At 54.1% G+C, this 17,204-nt stretch overlaps 1 protein-coding gene across 2 annotated transcripts in view; it reads left to right on the plus strand.

The window, feature by feature from the left end:
- The window catches only part of LOC117028399 (NADH-cytochrome b5 reductase 3), a 23,528-nt gene extending 6,682 nt beyond the window's left edge, over positions 1-16,846 (plus strand). Inside the window, exons 2-9 of one of the 2 annotated variants that reach the window (XM_033116906.1) lie at positions 575-706; positions 3,606-3,678; positions 4,046-4,152; positions 6,418-6,547; positions 7,416-7,499; positions 7,713-7,798; positions 11,016-11,115; positions 15,670-16,846. In XM_033116906.1, the coding sequence (XP_032972797.1) occupies positions 575-706; positions 3,606-3,678; positions 4,046-4,152; positions 6,418-6,547; positions 7,416-7,499; positions 7,713-7,798; positions 11,016-11,115; positions 15,670-15,842 (885 nt within the window). In that variant the 3' untranslated portion in view covers positions 15,843-16,846. The remainder of the gene's footprint in view (positions 1-574; positions 707-3,605; positions 3,679-4,045; positions 4,153-6,417; positions 6,548-7,415; positions 7,500-7,712; positions 7,799-11,015; positions 11,116-15,669) is intronic. The other variant, XM_033116907.1, reaches the window with a different exon arrangement.
- Positions 16,847-17,204: the final 358 nt, after the last annotated feature.

Raw genomic sequence — 17,204 nt, forward strand, 5'->3', positions numbered from 1 at the left:
GTCACCTCGTCCAGTTCAGTTCAGAGAGGGGAAGGGATTTGCCCAGGGTCACACAGCCAGCAGGGAGCAGAGCTTTCCAGTGCCCAGCTCAGTGCTTTAGCTGCCTCTGAAGGCAGAACCCAGAGTTCAGGGGTTTGTCTGTTTGTCTAAATGGAGCTGAATAGCAGAGAAATTGATAAAAGGATGAAAGGGAGGGAGGGAGAACAGATACACGGTGCTCAAGAATAAGCGCATAGTCACTTGTGAGCTTTACTCTGAGCTTCCTGGCAGCCAAAGTGAAAACAGATACATGCTCAGTTATGTAGCTTTCTCCGTCCCCATTCCTCAGAGGAAATGGACTCAGTAAGGCAGTGATGGGTTTCATGAGTCTGGTTTTTATAACTTCTCCCAGCTGGCTCCAAAATGCATGCTGGGTTCCCTGGATGAGGATAGTGAGCCGAGGGCATTCCCGACAGGGGACAGCAAGAGCAGAGGCCTGGAGGTGTGAACCAACTGATGTGTCTGAGGGAAGGGCAGGTGGCAGGCCCCTCCCGATGCCCCCGCTGACCTTGTGGGTCTGTCCCTGTCGTTTCAGTTGGGCCATGTGGTCCTCTCCCCAGTCTGGTTCCTCTACAACCTGCTCATGAAGATGTTTCAGCGTTCCACCCCGGCCATTACCCTCGAGAGCCCAGACATCAAGTACCCACTGCGGCTCGTCGACAAGGAGGTGAGTGCCAGGCCCCTCCGGGGTCACAGGGTGTGGGCCAGCAGAGGCACCTCCTCGTCAGCATCTCAACATTTCCCAGGCACCGACTATGTGCTCAGGACATGGTCCCCTCTGAAGTAGGTCCTATTATCTGCTCATTTTACAGATGGGTAAAACAAGGTGATGTCCATTTCTAGGGCTATCAGAAAGTATCAGAGGATTCGAATCCAGGTCTCGGAGCACAGAGCGCATTCTCTGAACCACACTCATATCCCACAGAAGGTCGGAGCAGGAGGGACCCCTCAGACTTTTGGGTCTAAGCACCCATTTAATAGGTGTGAAAACAGAGGGCAAGAGAGGAGTAGGGGGCATTCGGGTCACATGGTAAACCAGAAGTAGAACTAGGACTCAGGCTCAGGCCTCCTGGAGGTCCTGGGTGCTTCTCATCCCACGGCCCCTTCCTGGAAGAGAAGGACTCCTTCCCTCCTCCTGCCCCTCCCCTGTCCGACACCCCCACCTCCCAGGGTCATCTGCTCGGGGTCTGGCTCGTTACATCTGTGCGGATTCCCCGCGTGATCTGAGCTCGCTGGTGGCTCCATCTGCCCCTCCGAGAGGCTCCCTCCTGTCGCCTGGTTTGATGTTTTCCTTTTCAAACTTTTGATCATGATTTAAAACCACCCCCTCCCTCCTTTGTCCTGCGCCCCTAAAGGCTGCTTTCTTCCTTACTCTCCCCTACCAAAGCCCTTTCTGCAGTTACCTCAGGAAAAGTGTGGCAGGGAAAACTGGGTCGTGGAGCAGAGAAAGTCCCCTGTCCAAGGCTCCGGGCCTCACACGAGTCGCAAATCTACCAGGCACAGACCCGGGGTTTCCTGTGACTGATGGCGTACGTGTCTGTAATTGTACCAGGAGTTCACAGAAGAGTTAAAAACAAGAGAGAGGCAAAAAAATCCCCCAGAAAGTCACCCCCCCCAGATGAAGACACACTTATCCTTTCAATGTTTCATACACATCTTTTTCTTACAAAATGAAATCATAATGTTTTGAAATCTTTTTAAAATTCATTTTCCTTGTTGCTTTTTAATTCCAGAAGTAATGTATAATTTTTATGTGCTCACTATAAAAATTCTGTTTTTGAAGTGGGAATGATCCCCTCAGCCATCCTGCCCACCCCCCACCCCTGCGCTCCATGCAGAGGGTCCCATTCAGGGGTCAGCGTGAGCCTTTTCTGGGTGTCATGTTCGTATGTACATGATGTTGGAGATTTAGGTGTGTATATACTGAATTTCTCTTTTTCAATAGTCTGGTTTTTTTACCCAGCCACGTAACATGGACATTTTTTCATGTTTAACGCAAAGCTGATTCCTTATTTTTGACGGTTGTCTAGTATTTCGTCATAGGGATGTCACAGTGGACAACCAGTCCCCTTTGCACATGTGGCAAACATCCTAGCAGCTAAATCTGCCCCTCCCCCCCATTGTAGCCTAATGGTGGCTTTGCAGGGTCAGCAGGTGGTTCTGCTTTTTATACTTGTGCTGTGCTTCACCACAGGCCCGGGCCAGGCCCCTGCTGCCTGCCCTCCCTCTCTGAACTGGACTGGACCAGGTGATCACCAGGTCCCCCAGAGCTCTGAGAGTCTACTGCTCAGATCCTGATGGCCAGCAGCCTCCTGGATGCCAGCGCCATGCTGTGCCCTGCCAGAGGTCGTCCAGCACAATGATTATCAGTGTCTTTCCCTCGTTTCTCTTCTTCCTCCAAAAATTGTCTGGTGTGTGGGTTTCTGACCTTGAGCCCCGGGACCAGTCGATAATGCTGGAATCTGCCCCCCGGGAGGCCTTGGGACTCCATTCGCCCAGAGTGCAAAGACTTCTGGGGAGGCAGCTTCAGGCTCGTGTCGCTGGGACAGAGGCCCGTCTGCTGCTAACAAACCTGTGTCCTGAGTGGTGGCTGGGCACCGTCTTTCCCAAGATCCAGACCGTCTGCCTCTGCTCGCATACTTCAGGGGTGCTCAGAGTGATGCTGTCCCTTTGGAGAAATCTGTGTGCCCCGTTCCGAGTGAGGACACTCTGTCCATCACTCACTATGTCATCTAGCCTTATGAGAACAGACACTGGACAGCTGCCTGCCTTCCGAGCTGCCCCTCCACACCCCACCTCCTGGCTGGACCAGGTGCAGGGGAGGCCCCAGAGGGGCCAGCCTGCGGGAGCCCGAGTTAGGAGTCGGGGTGCTGGGGTCAGTTCCCAACTCTGACCGCAGCTTCTCTGGCCTTGGATACCCAGAGGGGGGACCCTGGGGCTTTAATACCAGTTCCTTCCTCTCACCCAGTTTCCACCCCACCCTAGAGGAGAAATGGCTGCCACCGTCCCACCCACGGACCACACCCTGGTGCCCACCCTGTGCAGGGTGGTGGCCTGGCTTTGGGCTCTTGCCCCTGGCCAGCCCCAGTGACCTCCCAGACAGCCACATCTCCTGCCCTGTGCATCCAGCCATGGTCATGGCTGCCCCGGTTCTCTGGTGGCTTTGAGTGTAGTGATTTCTAAAGACCCTCCCTTGAGGCTAGGCCTGGGCACGTGGGGACTTGTCTCAGCTCTTCCCTTAGTTTGCCAGCCCAGTCCCCATGTTCTTCCTGCCACCCCAGGACGCTGCTTCCCGCCTGCCCCTGGAATTTTCTGGGACATCTGACAGCTTCCCTTTGGGGTCCTGAGTACACTTGCTGCTCTGACCACTTTGCTGTGTGGCCCTGGGCGGGTCACTCCCCTTCTCTGAGCCAGCGTTGCCTGCCCTCTGCCCTCACACACGTGCGGGCAGGTTGTGTGTCGACATGAGGTGGGCATCAGTGTCACTTCTCTCAGTGATAGGGGGCACTGAGATGTGGTGGCCCCTCTGCCCTGGGTGCTGTCCAACATCTCGGGCCCCTTTGCAGGTCATCAACCATGACACCCGGCGGTTCCGCTTCGCCCTGCCATCGCCCGAGCACATCCTGGGCCTCCCTATTGGTAAGTGCGCCCCAACCCAGCCCAGATGGAGCTGGGTGCTAGAGAGGTAGGAACTTTGTACTTCAGCTAGGGACAGCAGGGAAAGCTTCAAGGAGGAGGTGAGAGCCACCCTGGACCTTCAAACATAAGTGTTAGAACGAAAGGGGAAGTGCCCCAGTGTCCCTGGCAGTGGCACCTGCCCAAGCAAAGGTGTGGTGGCAGGATGCTGGGACAGGGTAGGACTCCCTGAGGGGCAGGAAGAGGGCAGCGGGAGACAAGTCAGGCCAGGCTTTGGACGGGCACGGGGCACAAGGCAGTGGCTGGACAAGACCCAGCGGACCCTGAAGGGACAGTCCCTGACCCAGGGTCACCCCTCCCCGTCCTGCAGGCCAGCACATCTACCTCTCGGCTCGGATCGATGGAAACCTTGTCATTCGGCCCTACACGCCCGTCTCCAGCGATGACGACAAGGGATTTGTGGACCTGGTCATTAAGGTGAGGTCTTGCTTGTGTGACCATGCAGGGCGGGGATGTCCATGTCACAGCCAAACGTCCAGGGGGCCCATGTGCCCTGCAGCCTGGGCTCTGAAGGCCCAAGGCTCCCTGTGCCTCATTTCTGAGTGACAGGCAAACTGTAGTTTTCCAGCAAAAGCCATGTGTCGGGGTCTCAGGTCTCAGCAGAGGGCCAGGGCTGGGACTAGACTGAGCGTCGTCACGCAAGACAGCTCATCTGCAGAAGAGGAACCGGGAGGGCCCGCCGGCTGGGCAGAGCTCACCTTCCTGCTCAGAGCTGGGCGCCTGCGTGGTGGTTGGGGCGCCCGCTCCACTGCATTCGGTCACATGAGCTCTGTGACCCACAGGTCCTTTCCTGAACGTGTTTCCCTCAGAAACACCCTCAGACTCACTAGGGGTGCTGTGTGAGGAGCTCATGGGGCATCGTCTGTGGAGCTGGGGTGAGGGGCTTTCTGGCACCCATCACGAGCCGGGGAGAAGATGCAGCCATTAGAGGTACAGACCACGGAGACACGGAATAACTATCCAGGATCGTGAAAACATCGTGCCGAGTACACAGAAATGACAACTGCAGCATGGGACATTTTTATGAAAATTAGAAACACAAGCTTTGTAGCAATGACCTATATTCTCTGATTACACATCCAACAGATGCAAACCAGCCCAGGCTGGTGGGTGTGGGTGTCAGAGGCCGTCCCCAGTCAAGGCCCAAACCCCCTTGGCCACCCTGGCTCGGCCCCACTGCGGGCCAGGCTTCCTGTCCTAACTCCACTGCGTGGGGCCCCAGGACCCCCCTCACTGGTCATTTATGAGTAGAGGGACAGAGGCAGAGCCGCCTGCTGAGTCCTGGGGAAGGTGTTGGGTCTGTGAGGGAAGGAAGGGAGCTGGGCCTGTCGATCCTGGTTCTGGCCTGGGTCTCTTCTTAGCTTGGTGTCATTTAGACCTATGCTGGGTACCCAGGCCTGGCCTCGGAGCCTGTCTTTGGCTGGAGAGCAGACACTGAACACGTCTCACAGAGGTCAGTGCTTACTCCAGGGATAAGCACACGGGTCTGAGCACCTGGCATGGGCACCAGACCTGGGGCGGGGGTGGGGTGATGAGAGCTGCTCCCTGAGCAGGCAGTGATGAGGTGAGATCTGCCAGGTGAGGAGGCAGCCACCAGGTGAAGAGGGAGGAAAAGGACCTTCCAGGTGCAAAGGCTCTGAAGTCAGAAGGAGACACAGGTAGGGCAGTGGCTCAGTGGAGTAGAGGTGGGAGCGGTGGGCGGGGCCAGGCGAGGCTTTGGAGGCCCTGGTAAGGTTTGGGGCTTTGCCCAGAAGCAAAGGGAAGGTGGTGCAGGTTCTCGCTGAAGCATCTGTTCTCATTGAAATCACTCCAGCTGGATGTGGAGAACATACTGGGATTCAAGAAAAGGATGAAAAACTCACTGTGACCTCCTGGCTTGGAGACCTTGCCAGCCCTCACTGGCCTGGGGCAAAGGTCAAAGGTCAGAGTCCTGGCCTGGCACACAGTGTGCTCTGACTGCCTCCATCTCCTTGCACTTCCCCGACACATCCCCTGTGCTGTCACCACGACGAGCTCGTCTCCCTCCCTGAGGCCCAGCCCTTTCAGGCCGCCCGGTCTCTGCACACACTGTCCCTCCTCAGCTGCCCTTCTCTGCCCATCACTCCTGCTTGCCCTTCAAGGCCCAGTGAAAACGCACCCGCCCTGCAGCCTTCCCTGCTCTGGGCTGGCTGAGCTGCTCTTCCTCTGACTCCCCGTCTCTTTGTCTGAGGGTTGTAGCACTTCGTCTTTTCCAAAGCTGAAATCCCAAAGGGCACAGGGCAGGAAGTTGCTCCAAGAGTGATGTTTTTATGACAGCACAGAATGGAAAGAACTGAACATCCATCAGGAGGGGGTGGCTGAGCCGCCTTCCCAAGCCTTTAGCCTTTACTGTGCTAACACAGCCGTCAGGATCTCCTGTCGGGAAGGGGGTCTGAGGGGGTTCTCGGCAGATGTTTCTACATCAAATCAAGCCCTGGAGTCGGTTGCCTTGTATACACCAGGCTGACGCCTTGTGTTCCCAGGCCCCGCTGGGGGGAGGGCAGACATGGGTAAGTTTTGATGGTGGGTGGGTGGGGCACTGCATGAGGAGGCCCCACACAGGCTGCAGCGGAGCCCCTAGGAGGCGCTTCCTTCCCGCTGTGGCCCAGAGCTCACCCCTGCAATGCTGGGAACCAGGCACAGGACTGTGGGTGTGTCTTGCAGGTTTACTTCAAAGACACCCATCCCAAGTTTCCCGCTGGAGGGAAGATGTCTCAGTACCTGGAAAGCATGGCGATTGGAGACACCATTGAGTTCCGGGGCCCGAACGGCCTGCTGGTCTACCAGGGCAAAGGTGAATCGAGTTGCATTCCCCTGATGACCCAGCAGGCGCGGTGAATGCTGGGTGCAGGGCCCAACTCTGCTGCTCTCTGGATGGGTGACTTATTATTTGCCCCCCCCCTTTTTCTCCTTCCTCCCCCCCACTCCGATTCAAGCCGTTGTTTCTCAGTCTAGTTGTGTAGAACACAGCTCCCTGGCCCGTGCTGGTATTAGAAGCCTTGCTGACTTCTTTTTTGCTATATATAAATTTTACTGGGGATTATTGGGGGACAGTGTGTTTCTCCAGGGCCCATCAGCTCCAAGTCATTGTCCTTCAGTCTAGTTGTGGAGGGCGCAGCTCAGCACCAAGTCCAGTTGCCGTTTTCAATGTTTAGTTGCAGGGGGCGCAGCCCACCATCCCATGTGGGAATTGAACCGGCAACCTTGTTGAGAGCTCGTGCTCTAACCGACTGAGCCATCCGGCTGCCCCAGATGGGTGACTTCTTGGGCAAGCTGCCGCCTCTCCAGGGCCTCAGCTGTATAGGGGATAAGTTGGCCAGTGCAGGGGTTGCAAACTGGCTGCCTTTGGGGGCCAAATCCTGCCTACCGACTAGCCTCGTTTGGCTGAAAACAGGCAAAAGGGTTGTGCTGGAACGCCTCCTGCCTGCCAGCCTCTGCACTGCTCCGTGTGCCATCTGCATGAGGAACTCATCCTTGTGCAACTTTGGCACTTGAGTTGGTCCTGGTACCACCTTCCTATCTGCTCCCTCAGCATAACTGGCTGGGCTTGGATGGGGGCTGCCTGGATCTCAGGCCCCAAAGCAGGGGCAGGTTCTCCAGCCCATCCGACCCGAAACATGGCATGTTTGGGAGCTGGGCCTCACCCCTGCTCCTCTCCCCAGGAAAGTTTGCCATCCGTCCAGACAAGAAATCCAGCCCTGTCATCAAGACGGTGAAGTCTGTTGGCATGATTGCAGGAGGAACGGGTATGTGGACCTGGAGCCTCTCACAGAGTCCCCAGTGAGCGAATGTCATGGGTGGGCGTCGGGGCGTGGGACGGCACAGCTACGAGCGATCGTGAGCCCCCCGAGGTCCGGGACCCAGGCCCGGTGGTCCTGACACCTCCCCCGGGCGCCTGCCTGTGTGTATGCAGCAGGCGCTCACTCAGCACGGGGGTGGGGGGGGCTGCCATTTCGCAGGCATCACTCCGATGCTGCAGGTGATTCGTGCCATCATGAAGGACCCTGCCGACCACACTGTGTGCCACCTGCTCTTTGCCAACCAGGTCAGTGGTTGTTCCTGAGATGTGCAGACCAGCTCTTGCTGAGAGGGGGCGCCGGGCCGGGTGGGGCATGTTCAGGGGTGAACATGGCTCTGTGGAGATGCTCTGGATGCCCAAAATGTGAGGGTTGCTCTGAACGTTCTGTGCACAGGCTGCCTTTGCAGCCGCTGGTGGGGGTCGGGCTTTTTAGCCCAGAGCCCAGAGTGTCTGACCTGACACTTGGGGGTGGAGAAGGGTGAGGCACCTGGAGCAGCCTCCCCCCTGAGATTTGCTCCCCAGCTGCTGCTTAAACCTCAGAGCGCTTTCTGTGAACAGAGCTCAGAACCTACCAGCGAAGTAGGCATGCTGGCCTGGGCTGGAGCCAGCCCGGAGACACAGAGGCCGTTTTCACAGATGAGGTGCCACGAACACATCTGCACCAGGTCACTGAGCTGGGGCTATTGGGACAGGGTTTAGAACTGGCCTCTCTCACTCCTGAGTACACGTCCTCCTCCCCCCGCCTGCTGCCTGCCTGCCCTGGCCTTCTGTGTGGTCTTGGACAAGTCACTTTCCCTCTGGGCTTTGCTCCCTCAGCTGGAATGAGCTGATAAAGCAGGGTCATCACAAGGATCTTTCCTGGTTCAGTGTTTCGTGGACTGATGATGTGGATTTTGTAAAGTGACGCCCCTTTAGGGGGAAGCCAAGATGAGATACCCCTTCCTTGCGCCTGTCAGATACAGGTCAGGTCAGCTTGCCCTGGGGTTTGTCGGGTCCATTCAAGGCCCATTGAGGTCCTTGGACATGGGACCCTGGACTCCCGCACGGCTGCATAAAATTGCCCTGTGGCTGACCAAGGTGGCCTTGACTGGGCCCAGGGTGGGTGGAAAGAGCCAGAAAACCCAAGCTGCTGGTGGGGTGGGAGAGCGGGCAGCGGTTCCACTGAGCGGTGCTGGGTTGCTCTTTGTGGAGGCTGTCAGCCACCTGTCACCTGTACAGGGCAGCTTCGTGCCTGTTAGCCCGTTGGCCAAGGCAGTGAAATTGCCCCACTTTTGTAAGACACGGAAGCCCAGAGAGGGGCTTGACATAGTACGTGTGTCACAGAAGTGGTAGAACCAGGACTCGAACCAGAGCATATTTTATGAAAAATCACTGTATTTTAGAGGACATTGTTTTGTTTTACATTTTTGCAAAGCTTTTGTAATATCTGGCTTAATAGAAACAGCTGGATTCCACATCTGTTTCTGCATTCAGTCGGTGCAGTTACTCAAGTCACGTAGCCTCTGGAAGTCCCACTGTGCATTCGTGAGGGGACATGAGTGAAAAGTGCATATAAAGTCTTAGTATTATATGAAAATCGTTTTGACCTCACAGAACCCCAGGGGTTTGCAGGCGACACTCTGAGAACCACCACCTTGCTGCAGCTAGCTTGGTGCCCCTCCCTTCCTTCTCCATCTCGTGTCAAGAAAACTAGGGGCTCCACACCCAGCTTCCCCTAAAAGACACACGACATTTCAGAGGACACTGAGGGAGAGTTAGTAACAGGCATGCCTTGTGCTTGGACAGGTGTCGGTTCTTTATAAAATAATAAAGTCCCGCTGGGATAGTTTTCCCCCTATCGTATGACAAAATAATGCACAACGGTCTGGAAGACAAAGCTTGCATGCACAACCAAGAAAGTTTTGAAAAAGAAGAGTAACAAGGAGAAACTTGGCACATTCGACGTTAAAACATACTAACAAGCATCAGTGATGAAAACGTGGTTCTAGACCCACATGTGAGACCTGGACTTACTGGACTTAACTGCATTTCTGGATAACACATGAAAGTCTAGATTGTGCTGGAATATGCTAGAACATGTGGCTATTTACATTTAAATTCACCGAGATTACATAAAATGAAAAACTCACTTTGCCAGTCTCATTAGCCACATTGCATGGGTTCCATAGCCACATGTGGACAGTGGTTACCACATGGGATAACACAGATCCAGAATATTCCCATCAGTGCAGAACATTCTGTTGAACAAGTCTGACCTAGAAACAGACCTAAGTATACATGGGACTTTCTGATGGAGGTAACACCTCAAGCCTGACGAGAGACAGGAAAAGGAGTGCTGAGTTTGTCCGCTAGACATTTGGAAAAAACTAAGTACATCCCTACTTTACCTTCTAGTAAAAATGAAGTTTAGGTGAAAGATGTACATGTAAAAAAAAAAAGTTTTAAAAGTAGTAGTTGATCATTTTTACAAGAAGTATTGTTCAATGAATGAATGAATGAATGAATGAATGAATGAATGAATGAGGATGGTCATTCTAAGCAAGACACCAAAGGAGGGCCTGTAGAGGAAAAGATTGACGGAGCCCTCTGCTGAAAAATTAAAGCTCCCCATGGGGGTAAAAACATAAATAAGGTAGAAAGATAAATAGCTAGGAAGACAATAGACAATGTATCACCAATAAAAATTACTATCCTTAATATTAAAAGAGTTTTTACAACTAGTAAGAAGATATGACAAGACCAGTGACAAACTTCTTTATTAATAATAAAAATGACATGAGATTTACTTTCCATCAGTCTGATTGGCATAGATTAAACAGTTATTACCCAGTGCTGGCAAAGGTGGACACTCTGACACACTCCCTGGAGGGTCTGGGAAGGCTTCCTGGAGGAGATGACAGTGGGCTGAACTCTGCAGGGCCCTATGGGACTGCCAGCTGTCTGTATTTCCTAGTTTACAGATGTACAAACTGAGAAGCCAGAACATAAAGACTTGTCTGAGGGATGAGGATGGTGAAGTCTGATCCTTTTAACTGAACCATTTGTTATTTTAAGTGTCATAACCGCCCCGTAGGGATAATCATGATTAACGGTTTGGCACATTTCCTTCCAGTCTCTTCCCTCTGTTCTGTAGTTGAGCGCTCCCATCTTTCGTTTTGTTTTCTGTTTTCTCCACTCCCCATTATATCGGGAACATTTCCCCATAACATTAAAAACTGTTTGCAAACTGCATTTGTAACGAACATCTTCGTCTGCAGCTTTGATTTGCTCTTGAGGCGAGATGAGGAGAAAGGGGGTGAGTGTATTTAGGGGTCTGGGTGAGCTATGCCAGTCTGCTTTCCTGGAAGCTTTGCCAAATGTGTGGCCCACTGGGGGGCTGGCTGATGAGCCATTTGGCAACAAATGTCTCCGAGGGCAGTCCCTGCCAACATCCCTCCTGACGGCTGGGCCCTGTCCCCCACAGACTGAGAAGGACATCCTGCTGCGGCCCGAACTGGAGGAACTGAGGAACGAACATTCTGCGCGCTTCAAGCTCTGGTACACGGTGGACAAAGCCCCTGAAGGTGAGCAAGGGAAGCCCCAGGCAGGACGGGCTGGGGTGGGGGTGCTGAGCCTTGCCTGGTATTGAGCCTTCTTACATGGTCTCCTTTGGAGCGTGCCTTGCTGTGGCCCTGTGAGAGGGAGGTGGTGTGACCCCATCTCACAGATGAGGAAGGAGGGATCAGAGAGGGGAAGGAAGTGTCCCATGTCACACACCTAGAAAGCACTGGAGCAGGGACTTGAACTCACGGACTCCTCCTCCAGAGCCCAAGGCCTGCCCCTGGCTGCACTATCCCCGGCTGGACAAAGGAGGCCAGCCTTCTCCCCTTGGGTGGAGTAGGTCTCCACCCCACGCCACTTTGGGGCAGGTCTCCAGGGCCTGTGCTGGGGGTGATTGTTCCCACTTTGCAGTTTGTACGCCGTAAGGCACTTTACATGCATCTTCTCTCTGGTCATCAGCCCTGGGGTTGCCCTCTGGGAGCTAAACTACTTTATTCTGCTGCCTTAGGTAGAAATGGATACAAAAAGTACCATCTTCTTCGCTGTGAGAAAAGCAGCACTCAGGCTTCTTAGGGGATAATACCGTTGTTGAAGTTTGCTTCCAGGTTGGGAGACTGTATGGAGTGGTGGGGACTGTGGCAAATTGGAGAACATCTGCCCTGTCCAGAGGGGGCAGCCCGCCCCCAGCCCCAGTAGTCCTGCTATGTAGCAGTACAGCCTGTGGGCCAGGCCTCTGCACTTCGTAAGGGAAGCTGGAGCTGCATTTTCATGGGAAATTTCTAAATGTTAGAAACGACATTTTCACAGCACCCATGTGGGCACTAGCTCGTAGTCCCATTTGTGTCTTGCCACCCTGCTCTTGCTTTGCCTCCCGCTCCTCACACAGCCGCACGGTTCCCTGGGACTCAAGCGCAATGTGGGGAACACCACCCTCTGCTTCCCCCAGAAATGAGCAGATAGGCTCTGGGGGCTGGCACCCATCTCATGAGCTGAGTCATCTGGGTCCCTCCGCATGTGTGGAACCACCCTTCTGGGTTGACCAGATCGAGTCCTGGGCCTCCCCACTCAGCCATACCTGGGCCGGCTGGATTGATGCACCTGACGGCTGTGTCCCAAGGCCTTTGGTTGGACTGGCCGTCCTGGACCAGCCTATCTGATCCAGGCAGGTCCCCTCCTGGTCCCACCTTCTGCTCTGTGTGTTCATGAAGTCACATGGCCGCATGGGCTACTGTTCTAGTGGGATGAACAGGAAACAGGCTCATTAGTAAATTACAGAGCAGAGTAGCTGGTTGTCAGCGAGACCCAGGAAAGACACAGTGGAGTCCAGCAAGGGGTTCAGGAGTGGAGGCTGGGCAGGGGCCACTGGCTCTGGGAGTCAGAGCCACTCTTGTTCTTCCGGTAAAGAAAGGAACATTTATCTTGTACCCACGGCTCAGTCAAAAGGAGGGAAGTGAGGGTGGTTTAGCCCTGTTCCGGTTGCAGGTCCTGATAGTGTGGCAGGGTAGGCTCCTTAGCCATGGTGGGAACGTCCTCGCCTCTTGCGGATAGAAGGCCCCATCAAGGCGGGGGTGGGGGGGTTGCACATGGCAATGCCAAGACCAAAGTGCCGCCTCCTAGGGACTCTTTTAACAGTAACCAGTGTCCCGGCCAAGGGAGGTATGGTTGGGTAGTAAGTAGTCTCTTATCGTTTTACACTTATGTTTATTATTACCCTGACCCACAATTCAAGGTTAGTTGAGGTATTTCTATAACATTCGGTATAAGCTGAAATTCTGGATGTTAAGGAAAAATGGTAACCGGCCAGCATGGCTACCGTGGAGCTAAGCGAAGGAACAGGGTAGAGGGGCCAACTCATGGGGCAAATGCAGCTGACTTATGTCTCCATAAAGCCGCCTTCAGTACACGTATAAAGAAAAATACACTATCTTTAAAAATTCTTGTAAAATTGAGATTTGTCTTATATACTTGCACATTTCATTCACTAGCAAATACAGTGTAGGTCCATGCAGTTTTTTACAGAGTTTTTTTCCAATCCGTTGCCCCGCTATAAAAATGTTGTCTGTGCCCTGCCTTGTTCCAGAAGGGATTTTACAGAGCTTACAAAGACTCATAGAGTGAGTCAGAGTTGTACAAATGGAAAGCAGGAGTGAGAGAAAAACAAGGGCAGGGCCATAAAATGAATCAGGAATGAGGCCTGTACAAAAACATGGATTAGAATGCTCACTTGGCACGGATGGGCTGTGCCTATCATTCTGAGCTTCCCAGCAGCCAAAGTGAAAAGGGAGATGTGCTCAGTTACTTAGATCAGTGTCCATGAAAGAAATACTCCATTGCTCAGCACAGGAGATTCCTCCTGGTCCCGAGACCGGCTGGGCCCCTCCCAGGGGACCCCGATAGAGTGGACACGGTGTGATGCAATGAGTGTTATCCATGTAGGCATCCTTGGGCTTCCACAGCTGCGTTTCTGTTGGTGTCAAGGGCTTTAGCAAGGCTCTTCCAGATTGTGAAAAACAGAGATAAGCCAGATAATCGGGTGTTCAGGGCTGGAGGGACTCAGGGTACGAAGCCATCCCCCAGCCTCAGCCAGTCCTGGCAGTGCACTGGGCATCTCTGATCGAGGCAGTGTCCCTGTGTCTCTTCTCCTGCCACTCCCATCTGCTACCCATATTCCTGCTCAGCCCTGCGCCCTGCCCTCCGGATCTCTACTTGCTGCTTCTCTCTGACCATCCCCATCGCCCCTCCAGAACCAAGCTGGAGGATCTGCCTGGCTGGTCACCCCACCCAATGGCCAGAGTTCAGAGGCTGGCCTGGGGTCAGACACCCCCAGTAGGATCAGGAGATGGCCATGGTGACTCAGAGGGGGTGGTGGGCATCTGCAGGTCCTTCCGTTTGTCCCTCTGGGGCTGAGCTGCTTGGTGCAGGGGTCATTTGAGAGGACTGTAGCTGGACGGCCATCAGAGTAGTGTTTGTCCCGACTGAACGCTGAAGAACCGAGAGGGAAGGCAAGCTTCGTGCTGGGTCACCCTCCTTGCTCATCCAAAGGAGGAGGCCACTCGTTAGGCAACACGTTTAAAAGAAGGCGGGAGACCTGCTCTCACCTGGACCTCATAATCCTGTGAGGTGGGTGGGATGGCACCATGGGTACAGATGTGGAAACTGAGGCATAGAGGGATCGTTTGCCCAGGAGATTAGGAGCCAGGGTGGGCCTCTGTCTTCTGTTCCTCTCTTCTGCCCCTACATGGCCCCCAGTCGCCAGAGCCCTGTTCTCCTGTCAGACCTTGGTCCCACTGTGTGCCCAGGCTGGGTGGCCCCCGCTCTGTGAGCAGCCCCTGTGGCAGGTCAGTCCCTGAGGGTCCCTGTTGGACTAGAACCCTTGCCAGTCTCGGGGTGCCAGGTTCTCCACACAGGGACTGTCAGTCACTTGGAGGAATGAAAGAAGGTTCCAGATCTCAGGTGAAATCTAGAGACACACTGTGTGCATTTGTTTGTGCGCAAGACAGGGAGGCAGGCAGGACTCAGAGGGAGCCACTGCCACTGCATCTGGAGCTTCAGTCTGTGCCCAGGCCTTGCTGTTTTCAGGCTCGTCAATTGCTTTTTTGGGACACATTCCTTCGTTCATTATTCATTGAGCAACTACTACCGTGTTTCCCCGAAAATAAGACCTAGCCAAACCATCAGCTCTAATGCATCTTTTGGAGCAAAAATTAATATACGACTTAGGTATGTATATAATATAATATAATATAATATAATATAATATAATATAATATAATACCGGGTCTTATATAAGACTGGGTATAATTGTTTTGTATTTTGTATTATACCCGGTCTTATATAAGACCCGGTATTATATTATATCTGGTATTATATATTATATTACATTATATTATATACGACCCGATCTTATATTATAGTAAAATAAGACCAGGTCTTATATTAATTTTTGCTCCAAAAGATGAATTAGAACTGATGGTCCCGCTACATCTTATTTTCAGGGAAACATGGTATGTGCCGAGCTATCTAGGCACCGGGAACACAATTGTGGACCAGACGGGGCTCCTCACGGGCCAATGTCCTGGTGGGGGCAGAGTCAGACAGTGGGCCTGTGGAAGGGGTGGCAGTAGAGAATGTCACCTTGACCAGCCTGAGGCTGGACACCGGCCTGGGGACCTCTCGGACCTGGAGCTCACTTCCCAGCAGTGTGCGTGCCTCATTGTGTGACCTTGGACAACTCAATTCTGGGTACTCTGGGCCTCAGTTCCCACATCTATAAAATGGGATCGTTAACCCCTCCCTATTTACCCACAGGGTGGTTCTGAGGGCCCCTTGAGAGGCCAAAGAGAAGTGAAAGGCTTTACAAACTGGGAAACCAAGAAGGGCTTGCGTTTGTGTTCTGAGTGAGCCAGTCTGGGGCAGGGCAAGGCGTCAGGGTGGGCGTTTGCTTGGATCAGCCTCTTCACTCTTCAGTGTTTGCTGAAAGGTGGGAGGAAGTCACAGCACAGGAGCCCCAGCAGCGGCGGGAGGGGTGTTGGACAGTTGTCAGCCACACCTGGGCTCACCCAGTCTCCTGCCCGCAGCCTGGGACTACAGCCAGGGCTTCGTGAACGAGGAGATGATCCGGGACCACCTGCCGCCCCCGGAGGAGGAGCCGCTGATACTGATGTGCGGACCCCCGCCCATGATCCAGTACGCCTGCCTGCCCAACCTGGACCGCGTGGGCCATCCCAAGGAACGCTGCTTCGCCTTCTGATGGCCGGGCACTGGCTGCTCACACGCCGGCCCCGCGCCCTCACGTGCCCTGTCTGCACCCACCCGTCCCTGCCATCGTTCTTTAACATCACTTTCCCACACATCTCCCCTTTTTGGTCCTGGATTCAGCCTGGCCTGCCCGTGCCTGAGTGGTCACCCCGCTGGGCTAGCCCCCAAGGGGACCCTTTGGGAGCAGAGTTCTATTACAGGTGGGTCATCTTCAGGGCAGGTCCTGTCTGGTTCTCACTGGTTCTCACCAGTGATGCCCGGCCCCAGGCCCTATCCCTCCCTCACCTCGCACCTCCCACACTACTGGGGCGAGGCTGGCAGCACCATGCTGCACTCCCCCCCCCACCCCCTCCCCTGCCAGAGTGGACCACAGTCTGGAAATAAACGGAAATGTACCAGCAGCCCAGAGCTGCAGGTGCCAGGGACACCCCCCCCCGCCACTCCTCACTCCTTGCCTCTGGGCCAGGACAAGCGTCAGCACGTGACACTACATGACAGGTACCACCAAAAAGTCCTCTTGGCAGGGGCTTCTGGGGCTGAGTGGCTGCCCCAGGGCCCAGGCAGGCCAGGCCAGCTAGGAGCTTGGCTCTCCTGGGGCTGGAGTGGGAGGGGGGACTGACTGAGGGCCCCTCCCGTTGGGGTATGGGCCCTCCTGCAGCCTCCACATTTTTCCCAACACACCCAAATGTTTGGGCAGTTTGGGGGGTTCCAAGCTGTCAGCCCGCAGTCGGACTGACCACCTCAGGGTCCTGGGCCACCAGCCCTGATGGCAGAGCTAAGACGATGTTTATTTATTCCTCTGTCGCACAGCTGCCCCTCCTGCTGCCTGCACCCCACTGTGGGGGAGATTTTCAGCAGAGCCTCTTGTCTGAGTGACACTTTCAGTGGCCTCCATGTTGCTTTTAGACAACAGTGCGTTGGCCTCTTGCATACCGGCTTTTTCAGTGTCATTTATGAGCAGAAAAAAACGTTGAAATTAAACTTTGCTAATATTAACCCTTCTGTGGTTCCTTGAGGGTGTGAACTGAGTCACTGTGGGGGTGGCCGGGAGTGGGGACAGGAAGGGGCTGCGCAAGGCCTCGCATTTGTTTCTGATGTGTGTTTGTGTTGTAGGAAATTTGGAGAGTACAGAACAGTATACACAGGAAAAAAGTCGGACATCCAGCGGCAAACACTGCTAACATTAATGAAACCACGTGATCTGCCATGTGGCCTCTTTTCCCCTAATGTCAGAAGAGCTCTCTCCCTGTCGTCACGTAGCGAGTCTCCCCCTATGGTTGGACAGGCTGTTTCCAGTTTGTGAATTGTGTAAATAACAGTGGCCATCTTCCCCCTCCTTCCAGGTGATTTCTTT

The sequence above is a fragment of the Rhinolophus ferrumequinum genome, chromosome 10 (genome assembly GCF_004115265.2).
Source record: "Rhinolophus ferrumequinum isolate MPI-CBG mRhiFer1 chromosome 10, mRhiFer1_v1.p, whole genome shotgun sequence".
Taxonomy (NCBI): domain Eukaryota; kingdom Metazoa; phylum Chordata; class Mammalia; order Chiroptera; family Rhinolophidae; genus Rhinolophus; species Rhinolophus ferrumequinum.